Source organism: Narcine bancroftii, chromosome 2 (genome assembly GCF_036971445.1).
Source record: "Narcine bancroftii isolate sNarBan1 chromosome 2, sNarBan1.hap1, whole genome shotgun sequence".
Classification (NCBI taxonomy): domain Eukaryota; kingdom Metazoa; phylum Chordata; class Chondrichthyes; order Torpediniformes; family Narcinidae; genus Narcine; species Narcine bancroftii.
In genome coordinates, this window is record NC_091470.1 from 78,076,926 (window position 1) to 78,098,830 (window position 21,905).

Here is a 21,905-nt window from a genome sequence, read left to right on the forward strand (position 1 = left end):
TTCTCTGTTTTCCTAATTACCCTGGTAATGCCCTCTTCTCTCTGCTCCCTCCAGACAGAAGGTACAGAAGCATGAGGTTCAGCATCTCCAGGTTCAAAAATAGTTTTAAATTCCAAGAAATATCATGCTCTTGAATCGACCATAACCCTCACCATAAACTAGTCCCGGACTAGATCTGTCTGCACTTCTGGAACATCACATTTTTTCTTGCACTAACTGCAACTGTGAATATTTATTTAACTATGCTTTTACATTTATTATGTCTTTTTCTATTTTGGTATTTTGTGGAAGCTTCAGTGATACTATTGTAGTTTGTGTTTCATACGTACTTGCTTGGCAGTAGCAAGAAAGGTAAAGGCTCCATTATTGTCACATAACACTATATTTAGAATGTAACGTATGAAATTCCTTAACTTTTGCCTACTTTGTCAAGCGCTTCTCACAGAAATGAGGCCTAAGTGAGGAACAAACTTGCAACCCTTGGCTTACAAGACCAGTGGTCTAGCACTGAGAATTTTGGTGCATCCGTACATTGTATTTCTGTGTATAACAATATACTTTCATCTCATCTCTGCTTACCATCCTGATCTATGATCTCCAATGATATGGCCCTTACTTTGTTAGCTGAATTTTGACTTGACATGAAACATGACTTTCAGTTGTAGCTTTTAGAGCATCTTTCACTCCCTAACAAATAACTTAGTTTATTTGTTATTATTCCATTATCTGCACATCTATAAATTTGTTGGCGATACCACGGTGGCAGGCTGTATGAAAAGGGTCGATGAGTCGGCATACAGGAGGGAGACTGAAAACGTGGCTGAATGATGCACCAACAACAACCTCACACTCAATGTCACCAAAACCAAAGAGCTGATTGCGGACTTTGAGAAAACTAGACCTGTGTGATCACTGGGGAATCAGAGGTGGAGAGGGGGAGCAAATTTAAATTCCTAAGGAGACACTATCTCGGAGGTCCTTTCCTGGATCCAACACACGACTGTCATCATGAAGAAAGCACGTCAGCGCCTCTAGTTCCTCAGCAGTTGGTGGAGGTTCAATAAGACGACGAAAATCTTGAAAAACCTCGACAGATGTGTAGTGGAAAGTGTGCTGACTGGCTGCATCACGGGCTGGTATGGGGGCACCAATACCCATGAGCAGAAAGCCCTGCAAAAGGTAATGGACACAGGCCAGCACATCACTGGCAAAACTCTTCCCACCATCGAGGAAATCTACAGGGAATGCTGCCATCAGAGAGCAGCAGCAATCAACATGGATCCACACCACCCAGCACATGCTCTGTTCTTGCTGCTGCCATCAGGTAAGAGGTATCGATGCCACAGGACTCGCACCACCAGGTTTAGGAACAGCTGCTCCCCCTCCACCATCAGATTCCTCAACAACAAGTTCAATCATTTAAGGATTCTTACTTTGCGCATTATTTATTACTGAATATTTTTTCAGTAATAAGTTCAATTAGTTTACATTTCTCTCTTTTGCATGCATACTTTTTTCTTATTGGATTACCTCTAAGTAGAAATTCTGCCTGGCCCGCAGGTAAAGGAGTCTCAGGGTTGTGTCTGACAATAAATCTGAACTTTGAATTTTGCTGTATGAGCTGACTTGCCTGGAATGAAGCTTTTTACTATATTTTGATACATTGGATAACAAAACAATTCAAATTTCAATATAAAAGGTTCCTCAGAGAGGGACCCAGCATGAACATTTTAAGCCAATAACCTCATCTACATCACTGACTTGAAATATTAACTCTCTTTCTCTCTCCGCTAATGCCACATGACCTTCTGAGTATCCCAGTGTTTTCCATTTGCATTTCAGATTTTCAGGATCTGCGACATTTTGATTTTAGAAGACTGGGCTGCATTTTTCAATGTCTATTAGACCCACATGAAAAGGAATCAGGGGAGATGGCAACCCACGTTTGACGCCTCTCCTATCAAATTTATTCACCTAAGTGCCATTAGCACACAGCGTGGGCCACACACAGATCAGGTCTGATCACTAGTATCACCACTATATTTCGAGTAATCATCAACTAGAAGTACCTTTGCAGCAGTATTCCAGTCATCTGTGCAAATTAGGCACTGAATTGATTCCAATACTAATCCCTAGTGCACCCCACTCAGTACTTTCCTCTCCCACTCTGGTGTAATTCCTTAGCTAAATAGCCATCATTGCCTCCCCTTTGATGAATGAGACAACCGTGAATGAGGCACAGGGGCCTTCAGTCCTTTGCCTGCTTTATGAAAGATGTCATCTTGTCCAGATTCATCATAGCTCATACTTTGAAGAAGGACCCAGGCCTAAAACATTGGAGAAATATCTTTACCTACTATGGATGCTGCATGACCTGCTGAGTTCTAATGCATTTCTATGTTTTTACTACAATCACAGCTCTGGAGACTTTCATGTTTCACTGCATCACAGCTCGGTACAGCATCTGCACTGCCCAAGGCCACATGAATCTACAGAGAGTTGTAAATGCGGCTCAGGCCATCCCTCCCATCTATCAACTCCGTTGACCCTTCCTGCTGCCTTGAGGAGAGCTGCCAGCATGTTAAAGGACCATGCCACCCACCCTTCCCTTCCCATCAGGCAGAAGTTATGAGTTTGAAAACGAACACCACCAGATTCACTGACAGTTTCTTCCCTGCTACTATCAGACTCTTGAATTAACCTCTCATTAGTAAAGTAATGATGTTCTTTGCTGTTTTAACTGACTTTTTTTTCTGTAATACTAAACTTGGTACCGCAGAGCCCACCTCACTGACAAAAGGCAAAGGAGGAAAAACCCAACACCCAACCCCAACCAACCAATTTTCCCTTGCAACCGCTGCAATCGTGTCTGCCTGTCCCGCATCGGACTTGTCAGCCACAAACGAGCCTGCAGCTGACGTGGACTTTTTACCCCCTCCATAAATCTTCGTCCGCGAAGCCAAGCCAAAGAAAAGAAAGAAAGAAGATTGTGAGATTTAAGTATTGATTTACTTGCCTGGACATCTCGTAAAACAAAGCTTTCAGTGTATCTTGGTAGACATGACAATAAACAATTCCATTCATATTCTGTGCCAATTACCTTGAGTTGCTTGGTTATAACCCTTCTTGGAAGTAGTTTCTCCAGACTTTATAGGAAGACCTCTGACAATTTTAAATATGTCCCTTCAAGTCTCCCCTTTTCCTTAAAGAGAACAATACCATTTTCTCCACTCTCCTTGATTGATAGCAGTGTAGTAAGTCTCATCTACACCCTGTGTCCAGATTGTAGTCAATACTTAGCTAAAACTATAACTTGTATAGTAACCTCTTTGCTTTTGAACATGTCTCCAAAAGGCCTGGTGTCCGGGTGCTTTCTGTATTTCTGTGAGTCTTAGTGACTGGAGTACAAAAAGAGACTCAATTCTATAACCACAATGTGTCTGAGATTCTACCATTTAGATTTCTTTCTACTACCCTCTCCCGCATTTGTTGCTGTTAAATTTCATCCACCATATACCTTACTGATCTATATCCTTTTGAAGTTATGATTAGTTTACCATATCCATATCCAATGATTAGTTTACCATATCCAATAATACATTATATGCTTCAACTTTTCCAATAATACATTATATGCTTCAACTTTTCTCTGTGTAAGGGAAACAGAGAGTTGCCATGATACGATCAGGAAGCCTTCAGCACCCAAAGCCCTTTGGGAGCCCTTCTTGACCTCAGGGCCCTCTTGAATCCCGGTACCCATAACCCAGTTCCAGCAGCCAACAGCCAGTGTGGGTCTTTCGACCACAAGTAGCCAACTGCCCACAGCCTGTGTGGGTCCTTCAGCTGCTAAGCCCATCGCTGGTCTCTGCCATGGTCATCAAACTGCAGGGCCATCTCCTATGCTTCTCCTCCTCCTCAATGTGGGGGGGGGGGGGTGAGTTGGTGTGTCCTCCCCACCTTCAGTGCCCTGCACTGTTTCACTGCTCCCCTTGTGGCCCTCTGCCCAGCACAGACCTTTGTGGTTGTAGGATTTTTTTTTTAAAGTATCGTCAGTTCCTTTAACAGACCATTTAAAACCTGAACAGAACCTTCAGCATCAGAACGAGGCGATAAGACCCTGGTGAGCAGTGCTGTGTTTCCACTCCCCGCTCTCATGCGTCCTATTACTGCCATTTTTTTTCTTTAGTTCAAATCTTAAAATGACACCCTGTATTCCTAAATTCATAAATATATATATATATATATATATATATATAAAAAAAGCAATGGTCTCCAAACTATTCCCCAGGAAATACCAGTCCAATCATTCCTTTTTGCCTTGGCAAATAGGATTAAAGAAAACCCTAAGCTGTTCTACGCACACTTGAAGAACAGAAGAATGACTGGAGTGAAAGCAGGGCCACTTAAGGATAAAGGAGATATCACATGTCTGGAAGTAGGGGAGGTCCTAAATGAGTACTTTCTTCATTGTTCACCAGAGAGAGAGGAGCCTTGCTCAATGTGAAATCACTGTAGAACAAGCTTATGTGCTAGAGCACATTGAGGTTAAGAAAGAGAAAGTGCTGGATCTTCTAAATATTTTTTTTGGATTAATAAATTCCTGAAACTGGATGAGATATGCCCCAGGTTATTACAGGAAGAGATTGCTGGGGCATTGGGAATGATCTTTGTGCCCTCCCTGGCCACAGGGGAGGTACCAATGGATTGGAAAATAGCAAATGAAGTCCCTTTGTTTAAAAGGGTAATCAGGAGAATCCTGGGAATTATAGACCAATGACTCTGACATCAGTGGTGGGAAAACTATTGGAGAGGATTCTTAGGGACAGGATTTACAAGCATCTAGAGAAGCAAAGTCTTCTCAGGGATAGTCAGCATGGCTTTGTGAAGCTGATTATGTATAGCTTTACTAAACTTTCTTCTCAGGGATAGTCAGCATGGCTTTGTGAGGTGCTTTACAAGACTAAATAAGTTTTTTAAGGAAGTGACAAAAGAAATTGATGAAGGTTGGGCAGTAGATGTGGTTTATATGGATTTTAGTAAGGTATTTGAGAAGTCTCCCACTGTAGACTCATTCATAAGCCCATGATGCATGGGATCCAGGGAACCTTGGCTGAGTGGATTCAGAATTGGCTTGTCAGCAGAAAGCAGAGGGTAGCAGTAGATGAAGTATGTTCTGCCTGGAGATCAGTGACAAGTGGAGTTCGATCTGTTCTGGGACCCCTGCTCTTTGTGATTTTTATAAATGACCAGGACAAAGAAGTGGAAGGATGGGTCAGTAAGTTTGCAGATGACATGAAGGTTGGAGGTGTTATGGATAGTATAGAAAGTTGTTGTAGGTTACAACAGGATAGTGAGAGGATGCAGAGTTGAGTGAAGAATGGCAGATGGACCTCAATCTGGATAAGTGTGAACTGATGCAATTTGGAAGGTCACACTTGAAGGTGGAATATATGGTTAATGGCAGGACTCTTAACGGTGTGGAAGAACAGAGGGACCTTGCAGTCTAAATCCATAAATTGCCATACAAGTTGACAGGGTAGTTAACAAGGTTTATGGTACGCCAGCATTCAGTAGTTGGGGAACTGAGTTCAAGAGTCATGAGGTAACCTTGCAGCTTAATAAAACTCTGGTTAGACTGCATTTGTGATATTGTGTTCAGTTCTAGTCACCACATTTCAGGAAAGATGTGGAAGCATCGGTGAGAGTACAGAGAAGATTTACCAGAATGTTGCCTGGATTGGAGAATGAGCCTTTTGAGGCAAGGTTAACTAGGGCTTTTCTCTTTGAAGCCTAAAAGGATGAGACTTAATAGAGGTTGACAAGATTATGAGAGGCATTGAAAGTTTAGGGGCGATGTCAGGGCTGTTTTTTTTTACACAGAGAATAATGGGCATCTGGAATCCATTGCTGGGGGTAGTGCTGGTACCACGGGAATATTTCAAAGACTCTTAAACAGGCACATGGATACAAGAAAATTTTGGGGTTATGGATGTGAGGTAGGGAAGATTTAAATTGTTAAGTAGTTGATATAGGTCAGTGCACAACATTGTGGGCTGGAGGGTCTGTACTGTGCTGTAATATTCTATGTTCTCAATCAAAAATCATTCATACATCAGTATTCTCCTTTTTCCAATTTTCTTTCCACATAGTCACTGCTAGTTTTATGCATTTTAGTTTTGCTAACAAGCCGATTATGTATAGCTTTACTAAACTTTCAAAAACTCATATTTGTAACATCAACCACACCACCCTCATCCAACCCTCTCTGCTACTTCGTCAAACTTGATGTGATGTCAGTTTATCAACCTGCAATTTTCACATTGGTGAAAGATTACAACGGAGTGAGTACTTAGGGATCAATGCTGCGAGTGAAAACAAAAAGGGCCGTAAATAGTTAACAGAACAGGCCTCACCTTTTGGTCATCGACTTGAGACGATGACTATTTCTATCTCTGCATATATACTGCTTGACATGCTGGACATTTCCTGTTTTTATTTCAGATATTCTGTGTGTGGCTTTTATGCCAGCTTTACACCTGCTGATCTTCTTGATATATCGTGTTCAGTTTATTCCCTCGCTCCATTTTGAACGGAGTGATCATGTTTGCATTTTAGTTTGGAACAAGACTTGAAAGCTAATGGCTGGAGGTCTTGCTGTTTTCATCATGTCTAAAAGCATCGCCCTGTGTATGACTGACTGTTAACCAGTAGAATTACATCACTTAGCAGATCTTGTGTTGAGGCCAATAATTATTTCCACATGGGTGGAGACATCCACTCTTTAAATTGATTTAAATTAGTTGTTATGCCCTATATTACATGGAAAATCCTTTGCAAGCCCATTCTTATTCCTTCTTTTTCCCTTTACCAGGGCTGGACTTTGTGGTTGGCCCTGCCAATCACACCATTTCACTTGGACTGACCACCCAGATGCGATGCCAGTTGAAGGGGGTGCCCAGCTTGCCCACTATCCATTGGCTGAAGGATGGGAAGGAGCTGCATAATGCTGATTTTACCAGTGTACCCCTCGGTGAGGACGAGGTGCTGAGCGCCATCAGGTAATGCTGCCAACCTGGGATGGAGAGGCGAATCGGTAACCAGAGGGTGGAGGTTTGAGATGGGAGGGGGGGAAATGAGAGATAATAACAGGGACCTGAGGGGTAACATTTTCAAAAAGAGGGTGGCAGATGTATGGAACAGGCTGCAATGTTTAAGAAGAATTTGGATGGATACATGGATCGGATGGGTTTAGAGGGACCAGTGTGGGTGGGATGTTTTGGTTGGCATGAACAAGTTGGGCCAAAGGAACTGTTTCCATTCTGGATGATTCTATGGCTCTATCTTACACCAGAGATGTGAGCCCAAAACAAGGTAATAGTCTGATGATGTGCACTGACAGAGGTGCTGACCAAGCGACAAGACCTTTAAACTCAGGTGTTCTCTGCCCTCATGCAGATGCAGAAGATCTCACATCAACATTAAAGAGAAGGGCGACAGAGATAGATCATTTGAAAGCTACAACACAGGCTGAACTACTATTCTGTTATTCTGCTTTATCCCAATGACCTGCACCCAGACCATAGCCCTCCATACCTCTCCCATCCATGTACTTGTCTTAAATGTCAAAATTGAGCTCGCATTCACCACTTCAGCAGGCAGCTCGTTTCATCTCTCAACAGTCTCTTCATGGAGAAGTTCCTCCTGATGTTCCCTTGAAACATTTTACCTTTCACCCTTAACCAATATCTTCTTATCTCTCCTATCCTCAGTAGAAAAAGTCTGCTTGCATTTTTCTATCTATACCCCTCATATTTTTGTATGCAAAATCTCATTGGTTTCCTGGCCATCCCTCCCATTATTAAGACTGAAATAGATTATTTTAGCATTTGCTTCTTTGCTGTAGGTTGGACATTGCTATGCACACATTGGTCAGGGAGTTTCCCTTCTAAGAAACAGTGAGGTTGTGAAAACCTCTGCATTAATGTAAAGCAGCCCATGTCAGGTTGAGTCACAGTGAGGGAACCTGAGGGGATTTTATGGTGAGAAGACCATGTTCTGAATGGTCCTCAGCTAATTGTGACCTTGCCAATTCTAAAGGCACGGATCAAACCATATGCCACAGCGTCAGATGGGTGAAATTATGCAAGCTTGTGATTGCTAATCCAATGTGAATTCTCAGGTGGATGAGAGACATGCTAAGTAGATGTAACATGCTGATTCTAGGGAGCCCAGTGCTTCCTGAGGTGGCTCCAGTGTATGATTAAGGAGGATAATTTGTTTCTGCTATTTTTCTCTTCTTTGACTGAAAGCAGTAAATGATGGTGCTGTTGAGTAGCAACACTTCATCTCCATCTTATTGTGCTGTCCACACTCAGTTAATAATACAGCCACTGAATACAGTTAAACAAGGAAGTCTGCACTTGCTGTGATTGTAGTTTAATACACAAAAACACTGAGAAACTCATCAGGGGTTGCAGCTTCTTCAAAGCAAAGAAATATAACCATTGGTTCAGGCCTGAACCCTTCGTCAAAGTATGATACCAGATTATTGCATGACTGGCTGAGTTTCTCCAGCATTTTTGTGTATAAAAAAGGATAAAACATAATGAATGCAACTGCACCTGAATCAGAAAGTTATGTATGGCGTACATTCCAAAGGTTTAAGTGTACGCTTGAATGTTAAATTTGGCCTTTGTAAAGGTCACACCATTCTCAGAGATTTCGACAGGCTTCGATGGTTTCCCTTTGCTTCTTCCAACCAAAAACTCAGAACTGGGGGTCATTGTGTTAGCATTAAAGCATCCATTACTTGGGGTGAGAATTTTAGGCAGAGATGTGGAACTTTCCTCCTCAGAAAGGTCCAGAGTTTATTCAAGACTGGGACTGATGGACTTTGGCCCTCCGAGGGAATGAGGATTGAGCTAGAAAGTGGATCAAGTCAGGATGAGCAAGGTGCTCTTCAGATGGTGGAGAGGCTTGAGGGACATCTTCCAGGTCCCTTCTCAAATGTCCATGTTCCAAAGCTGCTGTTTTGAAAAAGAAATGGGATTGCCCTTTGGAGCATCTTGGCCATGCTCACCCTTCTGCCATGTTATACCAGAACAACTCACCTGGGCATTGCAGGGCCCCATACAGAACAGGATTGCCTGCTGCTTTTTATGCATTGAACTTCTCTTCAAAAAGAAGATGGATAGACTCAGCAGGTCAAGCAGCGTCCATGGGGAGAAGTGGTCAGTCAACGTTTTGGGTCAGGACCCTTTTTTGAGATTCTGTCCTGAATGTGGATAGAATGCAGTCCTGAATGCTGCCTGATTCACTGAGTCCCTCTAATCTCATTTTGTTCCCTCAAGATACCAGCATCTGCAGTTCTTGTGTTTCTCTACACCTCCAATGTCCTTTCACTGTAAAATGCCTTGATGAATGTGGTGAGTCTCTGCACAAGTGGCTTTCCTTTTGCCCTGAAATTCTACACACAATTCTTGCTCCTGCAAGTAAACCCCTCACAGCAATTCCACCAATAGGATAGGTTTCTCAAGGGAGTTCAACAGCACCTAATAGCCTGAGTACGCCTGGGATTGTCTGATCTCGAAAGCTAAGCAGTCAGGCCTGGTCAGTATGTGGAGGGGAGATTGCCTAGTAACACCAGGTGCTGCAGGTTTTTGTGAGGGGTGCTGGACAAAGTCGCAACTCTCTGCCTTCCTCACAGTAGACAAAGTTAAAGAATCTCACATATGTTGCATTCTAAATGTAGTACAGATACACAATCCTTTATCCAGAATCCTTGGGGGACAGTGTGTTCTGAATTTCGGATTTTGGAAAGCCAAATTTAAGCCTACCCGAATCGTGCTGCTGTATCCACCCCCCATCCACTTCCAGTCAAGCTGGCGTCTTCTCCCCACCCCTTGCCTGCCCAACTCACCCTGCTGGTCTCCCCCCCCCACCCCCACCCCCCTCGCCCACCCGACTCGCACTGCTGATCTCTTGCCCGCCTGACTCGCGCTGCCGGTCTCTCCCCCTCGCCCATCCGACTCACACTGCCGTCTCTCTCCCCACTTGCTGGTTTTTAGAGCTTTCTAGATTGTAGATGTCCAGATAAAGGATTGTGTACCTGTATAACGTGACAATAATGGAACCTTTACCTTTACCTGTGCTTGAATGTTTTCCATCGACACTAAAATGTTACTTTTGATATATTCTTTCCTAGACCTTTTCATGTGAAGGCATTTTGAGAAGCTTTTCTACTTTGGTGCAGGGCGAGGTTCTCACTGCGTGTCACCAGAGAGAAGCCACAATCTGTCGACATCATTTTGAGGCTGAAACAAAAGCAGAGAATGTTTGAAATTTGAAGTCTGTTTCTTATATTTTCCTGCTTTATTTCAGATCTCCAGCATCTGCATTTTATAAAAAATTTTCATTTTTAGCCTGGTTGTGCTGCTCTCACTGCCTTTGCTGGGATTCACGATGAAGACCCTCCCTGAAATGTTGGTTCTGTCCTCACAGATACTGTCTGACCTGCATCCCCAATGTGTTGCCTTTGAATCATCCCTCTGCAGGTTGAACTTGGACCTTTCCTGCTCTGTGTGGTCCATGACCCATTCCTCCACAGATACCATCAGTGTGGCTGAGGAATGCACGTACTAGGTGCCTGGACTCCCATTGAATTAAATGAGTGGTTTTCCTTTAACATGAGTGCAAAGGTCATTTGGTTTTTTTCAAGTTTCCTCAGTCTTACTAGAGATTCTGTATCTCTATTATAGGTTGAGGAGAGTACAGCAGACGGACATGGGCTGGTATTGGTGCCAGGCGAATGTGAAAGGAGTGGCCATCACTTCAAAGAAGGCTTTTTTAACGGTAGAAGGTAGGAAAGGTTATCAAGGGACACTTGATCGATTGAAGAAAACACAGGGAGGGGATGGGACAATACCCAAAGTATTATGGCCATTGGGTCACCTTTGCGTAGCATTTCAGATTGCAGAATTAGTATGTCACATTTGGCCTTACAGAGATTATACTCAGTGTATCTGTGTTCCTGTTACAAGTTTCAAATTCATTGATCCTTAACTAGGAAAATTGAAAATATTTAGGATTACAGTCATTGCAGGGTCTGCTTCGAGGATAATTAGGGTTCAGGGTAACAATGATCTCTGTGTCTTCATTGAGGACAATTGTGTTGGATGAAATTGGAGACTGCAGGCTGATATCAAGACTATTTGCACAGGGTTTAGAATAACAGTGGTTGCAGCGTTTATGTCTGGGATTTAGGGTCATTTACATTTCAGAAATGATGAACAAGTTATAATTGTGCAGGGCTGAGGGTAATATCTAGTTTATAGGTTTTAGAATAATTGACATTACAGGCTTGGTGTAGATCGGTGATATTTTGGGAGAACTAGTCTGGTAAACTGCAGTTTTTTTGTTAACTGGAAACTACTCGGAGTTACTAGCTAACCCAAATGGAGAGACTAATAATTTATGCAGATGGGGGAAGAGGATCTAGTTAGGATTTAAACACTTGATCTGGCTTCATAACATTATCTGTATTTTCTTAACTAGGCTTGCCATACTTCACAGAGCAGCCACAGGACATGTACGTATTTAAAGATGCACCCTTTAATTTAACATGTGCTGCCACTGGTCGTCCAGAGCCTACGGAGATTTTATGGAAGATTGCCGGGGTCTTAGTTGAAGATGGGTGGAAAGAATCCCCTTCTGTACTCACTGTTAAAGGTAAAGCCCGTGGAAAAATGACGTGTGGCAATATCGGAGGAGGTGGCGGGATCCATGGATACTCTGTGACTCTGAAGGGACTCTATTTTCGCTTTCTTTCTTGTCTGATCAGTGGTGCTAAACTAGTGGTGTCTCTTTTTGTGTCATTACAGGGCAAACAAAGGAAAGCATACTTTTTGTATGTTTTTCAGGGTGGCACGGTTGGGGCAGCATTTAGTGCTATGTTGTTTCAGCGCCAGCGATCGGGACTAGGGTTCAAATTCCACGCTGTCTGTAAGGAGTTTGTACGTTCTCCCCATGTCTGTGTGGGATACCTCCGGGTGCTCTGGTTTCCTCCCATTGTTCAAAACATATCAGAGGTGTAGATTAATTGGGTGTAAATTGGGTAGCACGGGCTTGTGGGCTGAAAAGGCCTGTTACTGTGCTGTATGTGTAAATATTTAAAAAATTAAATTTAAAGTAAAAATTTAAATAAATATATACAGTATTGTGCACATGATAATAAAGGAAGCTAATTATGTCGTTGCTGGTAATGGACCATTCAAGATCCCTTTGATAAAATACAGCTGCAGGTAAGGGACATTAACGTCGATCTCTAATTGTATCACAGCCCCAATCATTTGGAGTACATCAGAGAATTGATATCGGACTGTCAGAAGGAAAAATGTGATTACATTTGAGAGGGTGCAGAGAGGATCCACCACAGAGTTGTCTGGGATGGGACATTTCATTTATGAGGGGAGCATGGATGGGCTGGAGTGGAGGAGGCTGGGGCGGGGTACCTGCAAAAGGTATATAAAATTATGATGGGCATAGATAGAGTGGATAGTGGGAATATTTTCCCCATTACAGAGCTGTCTAAAACCAGAAAGTCAAGGCAAGGAATAAGATATGGGGTGAATCTTAGGAAAATTCTTTTACCAGCCAGAGGATAGTTGCAATCTAGGCTGTACAGCCCGAGACAGGTCCTCCCACAATATTTAAAAATTATCTGGGTGAGCACTTGAGTGGTCAAGGCATTGAAGGCTGGTCAATGGGATGAGTATCGATAGGTACTGAATCCTCTCAGCTCTCATCATCTAGTCATGGTAATCTCCTTGTGAATCTTTTCTGCCCTTTCCTCCATCCCTTTCCCTTCCTTCCCCGATCAGAGAGTTACCCTCTCCCCCAATCACTCGTCAGCTTTTTCTCTACCATCCCACCTGTATCCACCTATGACCTCTTACCTATTAACCCAAACTCCTCACCCTGCACCTTCCTCCCTCCTCTCCTCTCCCCATTCTCCCAACCTTTCACCTGCCTGTTTTTCGCTCACATCTTGAAGAAGGACCCAGGCCTGAAATGTTGGTTAGCCTTTACTTCCTGCGGAGTTTCTCCACCACTTTTGTGCATAACATAAATCTTTGCTGCATCTTTTCCAGTTTAATGACATCCTTAGTCGAACAGAACTGCAGATAAACTCCTCGTTTGCTCTCACAATGTCTTGTACAGTTATGACAGGACGTCCCAATTCTTGTACTCAACGTCCTGACTGACGAAGGCAAGCGTGCCAACCCACCTATTCCTTTGTGTTGCCACTTGCAGGGAGCTATGTGAAGGTATTCCTGGGTCTCTATTCTACAAAATTCTTCACGACCCTGCACTTGCTGTGTAAGTCCTGCCATGGTTGAACTTCCCAAATATAATTCCTTGCACTGATCTGAGTTAAATTCCATGGTCCTCTTCACCAGTTGATCTGAATCCTGAGTAATCTTAACCATCTTCATTGTCCTTCAAGCCACCAATCTACAATCTATGTTGACCTCGTTGTTAATGATTAGTAAATGCAGGAATGATCCCCATGGAACACTGCTGGTTACAGGCCTCCAATCTGAAAAACAACCCTCCACTACCACCTTCCAACTCCTTGGTCCAACCCAATTGGCTAGTTCACTCTGGATCCTATGTGATTTAACCTTCTGGACCAGCCGGCTTGTCAAAGGAATTGTAAAGTCCACATCAACAATATTTCTCTCTTTGCCCTTGTCAATCCCCTTGCTCACCACTTCAACATTCTCAATCAAATTTGAGAGACATGAAGCAAAAAGCTGGCTATTTCTAATCAGTCCTTGGCTTTCCAAATGCAGGTCAATCGTGTATCTCAGAATACCGTTTGGTAACTTTCCCACCATTGATGTTATTCTCTCTGACTCGGAGTCGGCTTGTCCTCGCAGTCTTTCTTAAATAAAAGCACATCATTAGCTATGGTCCACTTTTCCAGTAGCTCTCCCATGGCTAATGATGATACAAACATCTCTGGCAGGGCCCCAGCAACTTGTTCCCCTAGCCTCCTAGGATCTGCTCAAACAAGACCTCAGGATTTATCACTTTCTAACTTTATGCACCTCCTTTCTTGTATTGTGGATGTTTCAAGGCATCATTGTTTTCTTCCCTGAATTCCCCAGCTTCCATAACCTTGTCCACAGTAAATACATACAAGAAATATTCATTTAAAACAGGGGTGTCAAACTCAAATTCACGGAGGGCCAAAATTAAAAACTTGGACTAAGTCGAGGGCCGAACTAAATATTTATTGAAAATTTTCAACAACATCTGCATGTTTTCTCTTCTTTCAACATATGTAATGTTAAACTTTAGGATATAACTTAAGGAGGATAATGTTACAGGTCAGGAGTAGGTAGCTCAAGTTCACCCTTTGCTTGACCTGAGGGAAACCTATTTGGTCCCTGTGGAGATGTAGTCAGCATTCACAGGCTGTGTCCATTTTGGCCTGCATCAGGACTCAGCATTTCCTGCTCACTCCTCAGGCTCTAGGCCTCTATTCACCCTCGACCCACCATCCCTCTACCTGACCAGTCCTTTACCCAACCTCTACTCACCCCTCACTCCACTCGCTCTGCCTCTACCCACCCCATTCTATACACGCCCCTCTACTGCCTCTCCCCTCAACCTGTTCCTCCCTCTACCGTCTCTCACCCTCTAATCACCCCTCCCCTACTTGCCCTGCCCCTCCCCTTTTACCTCTTCCATATCCACCCCTCCTTCTACTCATCCCTCCCTCTAACTGCCCCTCGCACCACCATAACTTCCCCTGCCCATTACTCCTCACCTACACCCTCTGCCCATCCCTGCTTACCCACTCACTCAGGCCCAGTGCGCTGCTGATCAGCCTTTGCGGACAGCCATCATCTCTCTCTTCACGTGCAGGGCCGAACCAGCCGTCCCTGGGGTCCGCGCGGGTGCAAGCGCTGAAGGCCGTGGCGACCGGGAGAAGTGCGCTCGCGCTGTGGAAGGGCCATCCGGTGCCAGTCGCGCGGGGCTCGCGCTGCCCGGGGGCCGTGCGCAGCCTGCCATGTCCGTCGCGCCGACAGGAAATCACAGGCGCTCGCCCATCCGCCGCACCGCTCGACAGGTGGGAGAAGTGACTGGTTGTGCGGGGAGCCTTCCAACTGGCTTGCCGGCTGATGACATCGACAGACTTCTCGTGTTACAATTGCTCGTGTTACAATGGGGAAGGATGTGCAATGAAGGGGGAGGATGGTGGGGGTGACATTACCAAAAAACAGCATCGGATCTCGCTGCAGGGCAGGCCACCTCTAATACATTTTTGAAATGATCTTGCGGGCCAAATATAATTATATCGCGGGCCAAATTTGGCCCGCGGGCCAGAGTTTGACATGTGTGATTTAAAACCTTGCTCATCTCCTGCGGCTCCATACATCAATGACCTCTATGATCTCTAAGGGTCCTATTATCTCCTCCCAGGTTACCCTTTTGCTCTGAGTACATTTAGAGAATCTGTTAGGATTCTCCTGTCTGCTGAAGGAATCTCCTGATTTCTCTCTGAAGCCTTTCTCTTAAGCGTTTGTATGTTGACACTTTGAGAATTACCTTGTGTTACTGGCAGCCCATGGAAGAATGCCAGCACTGACCTGAGTGGAGGGGTAGTGTTGTCTCTGAGAACTTTGGCATTTTACCTGCGGTGCCCCAGTCTGACTGGAACTGCAGGTTCTGTCCAGGTGGATGTGACATCAGCTGCATTTTACATTCCACTCTCATTTCCTCAGCTAAAGGGGAGTCTTGTTCTTGTCATTACTTCAGCCAGAAAACATCAGTAACATCTTTTCTGAACTCTGTAGCATAATTTTGACCTACAATATGATACATGTGTTACTGCTCATATTTAAATGGGTTTCTAAGGTAATATGCCCATTGGCTTTTCAGTGGAAGGAAAGCATTGATCAATTTCCTACTCTTCCATTTCCTCCCCTGCTGGTCCAGAGGCACGAAGGGGTGTGTGCTTGGAGGAATTTCTCTGGGTTGTGACAGCTCCTGGGTTTCTTGAGATTTCTTGCAGGGACTTGCTCCCAGTCCATCAGTCACGTCAGTGTCGGAATCTGGAGATCTTTTCTGCCTCTGAGGAGAAATATGCAGAGGTGTGGAACATGAGCAGACACACACTCATATCAACCTAGTGCATTCCTGCGTTTGAGAGAAGCATGGTTCTGATTGAGAGACACAGGTTGACACCTTATCTAGACAATTTAAATATTGAATGATGTGAACCCAGACAAAGTAACTGAGCAACATGGATAGCTTATAAAAGAGATTTCCAGATTATTTAACAGTGATTCACTTCAGGAAGGGTAGTTTTTCTGTCCCACCTCCACTCACTCTCCAAGTATATATGTTGAATATGACTGTTCTAAGTTTGAGGATGAAATAAAGATAGGTGGAGGGGTGGGTATTTTCTAAATGGGGAGAACATTCAGAAAGTGGAGGCCCAAAGGGACTTGGGAGTCTTGGTACAGGGCTCCCATCTTGCAGGTTGAGTCAGTCATAAGAAAGGGAAATGCAACGTTAGCATTCATTTTGAGAGGAATGGAATATAAAGGCAAAGATGTTATGCTGAGGGTTTGAAAGGCTTTGCTTAGACCTCATTTGGAGTGTTGTAAGCAGAATTATGAGCTCCATATCTAAGGAAGGAAGTGTTGGCTTTGGAGAAGGTCCATAGGAGGTTTACGAAAATGTTCACAGGGCTGAGAGGGTTAACATATGAGGAACATTTAATGGAAGGATGAGGAGAGGATCTTGTCAAAACGAACCAAATATTGAAAAGACCAGATAGAGTAGATCTGGAGAAGATGTTTCCATTAGTGGAAGAGTCTGGGACCAGAGGGTGCAGCCTCAGAATAAAAGGTCTTCCCTTTAGAACAGAGATGAGGAGAAGTTTCTTCAGCCAGAGTGTGGTGAATCAATTGTTGGCTGTGGAGGCCAGGTCACTGGGTATATTTAAAACAGAGGTTGATAGGTTCTTGATTTTTAAATTTTTTTTTTAATTTTATTTAGACATTCAGCATGGTAACAAGAGCCCATGCCACCTAATTACAACCAATTGGCCAATAGCCCTGATAAGTTTTGAAGTGTGGACGGAAACTGGAGCACCCAGAGGAAACCCACTCAGACTCCGGGAGAATGTACAAACTCCTTACTGATTGATAAATAGAGTTATGAGCTGTGAAGTAGGAAAGGGTTAGATTGTTGTGGAGTAGGCACAAAGTTAACGCAAAGGCCCTGTTCTGTGCTGTAATGTTTTTATAAGCAATGGGGTGAAAGATTATGGATGAGACATGAATGCAGAGTTGAGGCTCCCATCAGATCATTCTTGATCTTATTGAATGTAGGGCAGGATTGCAAGGTGAAGCAGGCCCCTCCTGCTTCTAATTAGCTATTCCATTCTCACCACCAAATTGCATGAGTCTTTCTATCTTTTTACCTTCTCAGTTTTGTCACTGGGACAGGGAACTGGCTGCCTTGGGTCACTGGAGTGTAACACTTTTCTCTCTCTCTCCCCCTCACCCTCTCTATCTTTCCCTCTCTTTTGTACTCGCCTTCTCCTCCTCTCCTCCCTCGCTCTCATTATTGTCCTCAGGAATTAAAAGTCTGACAACCTTCACTTGCGAAGCACATAATGTAAAGGGTGTTTCCGTCTCCAGGACAGCGACCGTCAATGTCAAAGGTAAGTTCAAGGTCACACTTTCTCCAATTCCCATCTGTCCCACTGCTAAAGCCCATCATTGTGTTCTTCATTTGATCACTTTTATGTTCCTGGTCCAATTTCCATTTTCTTTTTTTTTAATTTTTTTTATTTTTCACACTATGAACCATACTGACCAAAATACACACAAACATTTCCCTCTTGAATATACACAGTGTCATTTTCTCCCCTTTTCCCCCCTCCCTCCTTCACCCCCCCTCCCCACCCACTCAACGTTCAACCTATATGATACATTAAACCCATTAAACAATGTCATCACACAATGAAAATAAACAAGAAATTTGTGTCTTCTACTTTTACACACTGGGTCAGTTCATTTCGTCTCCTTCTCCGTCATTTTAGGTGGTGGAGGTCCGCGGTAGGACTTCTCTGTTGTGTTCCATGTACGGTTGTTCGAATACTGTGATGTTATTTCTTAAATTATATGTTATTTTTTTTCCCAATGGAATATATTTATTCATTTCTATGTACCATTGCTGTATTCTCAGGTTATTTTCTAATTTCCAGGTTGACATAATACATTTTTTTGCTACAGCTAAGGCTATCATAATAAATCTTTTTTGTGCTCCATCCAAATCGAGTCCAAGTTTTTTACTTCTTATATTACTTAGAAGAGAGATCTCTGGATTTTTTGGTATGTTGCTTTTTGTGATTTTATTTAATACCTGGTTTAGATCTTCCCAAAACTTTTCCACTTTCTCACATGCCCAAATTGCATGTACTGTTGTTCCCGTTTCCTTCTTACAACAAAAACATCTGTCTGATACTGTTGGGTCCCATTTATTTAACTTTTGGGGCATGGTGTATAGCCCGTGTAACCAATTATATTGTATCATGCGTAACCTCATGTTTATTGTATTTCTCATAGTTCCGGAGCATAGCTTTTCCCATGTTTCATTCTTTATGTTTCGATCTTATTCCCATTTTTGTTTGGGTTAACAGCATATTTCTTCGTTCTCTTTCTCTTGCAGTTTGATGTATATGTTTGTTATAAATCTTTTAATTATCATTGTGTCTGTAATCACATATTCAAAATTGCTTCCTTCTGGTAACCTCAGCCTGGTTCACAATTTGTCCTTCAAGTAGGTTTTCAGTTGGTGGTATGCAAACATTGTATCGTGAGTTATACCATATTTGCACTTCATTTGTTCAAAAGATAATAATTTATTTCCTGAAAAACAATTTTCTATTCTTTTGATCCCTTTTCTCTCCCATTCTCTAAAAGAAAGGTTATCTATTGTGAAGGGGATTAGTTGATTTAGCGTCAATATTAATTTTGGTAATTGATAATTTGTTTTTTTCCTTTCTACGTGAATCTTCTTCCAAATGTTGAGCAGATGGTGCAGTACTGGTGAATTCCCATGTTGCACCAGCTTTTCATCCCACTTATATAGTATATGTTCAGGTACCTTCTCCCCTATTTTATCTAGCTCTAATCTGGTCCAATCTGTTTTTTTCCTTATTTGACAAAAATCTGATAGGTATCTTAATTGTGCTGCTCTATAATAATTCTTAAAGTTTGGTAGCTGTAAGCCCTCTTGTTTGTACCATTCTGTTAATTTATCCAGCGCTATCCTTGGTTTCCCCCCTTTCCATAAGAATTTCCTTATTATTTTCTTTAGCTCCTTGAAGAATTTCTCTGTTAGCTGAATTGGTATCGATTGAAATAGGTATTGTATCCTTGGGAAGATAATGCAATTTACCCTTCCTATCAGTGTTAGTGGTAAATCTTTCCACTGATCTAAGTCATCTTGTAATTTCTTCATTAATGGCTGATAATTTAATTTGTATAGATGGCCTAGATTATTATCTAGTCTAATACCTAGGTATCGGATTGCTTGTGTTTGCCATCTAAATGGTGATTCTTAAACTTCGTGAAATCCGCATTACTCATTGGCATCGCTTCACTTTTATTTGCGTTGATCTTGTACCCCGATACTTCTCCATATTCCTTCAATTTCTTATGTAATTCTTTTATTGATATTTCAGGTTCTGTTAAGTATACTATGATGTCATCTGCAAATAGACTGATTTTATATTCCTTCTCTTTTATTTTTATCCCTCTTATTTTATTTTCTGTTCTTATCAGTTCTGCCAGTGGTTCTATAGCTAATGCGAACAGTGAGGGAGATAGTGGACATCCCTGCCTAGTTGACCAGCTTAATTTAAATTGCTTTGATATATATCCATTTACTGTCACCTTCGCCATTGGACCCTTGTATAATGCTTTAATCCAATTAATGTATTTCTCTGGTAGGTTGAACCTCTGTAATACTTTGAATAAATAAACTTCCATTTTCTACTCTCCCAACTCTGCTGCTTTTATTTGAACTTGTACTGTCCTGTTCTAATGCCTGGCACAATATTTCATAACCACATAAAACAGGGCCATTGAGTCTACTTTTCAGAGCAATCTCATCAATTCCATTCCCCATTTATTTCATGGAAATCTATTCTCTTGCAACTGTCTGTTCACAATGAACGCCTCACCACCTCGCCCACTATAGGAGAGATCATTTACAATAGCCAATGAGCAAGGCAGCGAACATGTCTCTGGGCTGTGAGAGCAACCACATGAGCACCCAGGGGAAGCTCATGTGGTTACAGGGAGAATGTGCAAACTCCACACAGGCAGCACCAGAGGTCAGAATCAAACCTGGGTCGCTTGAGGGGTTTGCTGCACTCCCTGCACTATCATTGTGCAATCCAAACGATATTAAATAGTTCAGTACTACATTAGTTTGAAAAATATCATCCAGATTCCTCCATACTCTCACTTAAAACACCTTCCTATTTAAATTCCTCCAACATTCAGGGCATTTCTGAGCTTCCCCCCCCCCCCCCACCCCCCCAGTTCTGGATGACTTTCATCACTTGGCCATTGGCAGTTAAACTCTGGAATTCCTTCCCAAATGCCGTCTTGGATGCTCCTCCTTTTTGACCAAGCTTTGTGTTGCTGGCTTTAACATCTAATTCATGGACCTGGCATCAAAGATTGTTCCCCTAAGCACCTAGAGATGGTTTGCTCTGTGTTAATAGTGTTGCTCATATTTTTGTCATTTTGCAATTTTCCTACTTCTCCTTCCTTAAATTTTCATTCAAGCCCTTCCTTCAAATCTCCCTTCATTCTCCTCAGAAAAATGACCTTCTTCCTTTCCACTCCATTTCACCTCACTTTATTGCCTTGCAACTTTGCCTTACCTGATGGGACCCGATTAACTGAAGGTCCTTGGGCTCCATTCAGGTCTAGTTAGGGCTGTAGGTTTATATCTGACTGGACGTCTACCTCCTTCATCTTTCCCTGTTTCCCAAAAATCTCTTTCCTCCTATTCCTCCGTTCTTTCCTTAATTTATCCTTCTCATTCCCTTCCTCTCCTTCTCTTAATTCATTTCTTTGTTCCCATTCGTCCTTCTATACTCCTCCTGTACCTCATTCTTTTGTTGCATTGAGCTGTGAGTTGAATCGAATTGTTTTTTGTCATGTGTGCAGTGATGCATTGAAAAGCTTGGATCCGCAAACAAAAATGTGCAGAAAGCTTAAGTTTAATGACAATTGTAGCATTTAACTTTAACATTAATATTAATGTTAAAAGGCAAATCATATTGTATCAGAAATAACACTGCTTCCTGATGGGAATCTGGCATGTCTGTTGCTCCATTCTACGAGTCCACGGGGTGGTGAGTCAGCGTACTGCAGGGAGATTGAAAACGTGGCTGAACGATGCACTAACAGCAATGTTCAGTCACCAAATCCAAGGAGGTGATTGTAGACTTGAGGAAGGGAAAACCAGAGGTGTACGATCAAGTGGTCACCGAGAAATCAGGTGGAGATGAGCAAATTTAAATTCCTGGGAGTCACTATCTGGGATGGCTTTTCATGGACACCAATGTCACCATGAAGAAAGCATGTCAAGGCCCAGAGGGTGGTAAATCTGTAGAATTTGTTGCCACATGCATTGTGGAGGCCAAGTCATTGGGTGTATTTAAGGCCGAGATTAACAGGTTCTTGATTAGCCAGGGCATCAAAGATTTTGGGGAGAAGGCCAGGCAGTGGGGCTGAGTGGGAAAATGGATCAGCTCATGATTAAATGGTGGAGCAATCTCAATAGGCCAAAAGGCC

At 42.8% G+C, this 21,905-nt stretch overlaps 1 protein-coding gene across 2 annotated transcripts in view; it reads left to right on the forward strand.

The window, feature by feature from the left end:
• tyro3 (TYRO3 protein tyrosine kinase) overlaps positions 1 to 21,905 on the forward strand; it is a 72,741-nt gene that overhangs the window by 8,904 nt on the left and 41,932 nt on the right. Inside the window, exons 2-5 of one of the 2 annotated variants that reach the window (XM_069917173.1) lie at positions 6,872 to 7,058; positions 10,758 to 10,858; positions 11,554 to 11,727; positions 17,660 to 17,746. In XM_069917173.1, coding sequence (XP_069773274.1) covers positions 6,872 to 7,058; positions 10,758 to 10,858; positions 11,554 to 11,727; positions 17,660 to 17,746 — 549 coding nt within the window. The remainder of the gene's footprint in view (positions 1 to 6,871; positions 7,059 to 10,757; positions 10,859 to 11,553; positions 11,728 to 17,659; positions 17,747 to 21,905) is intronic. The other variant, XM_069917174.1, reaches the window with a different exon arrangement.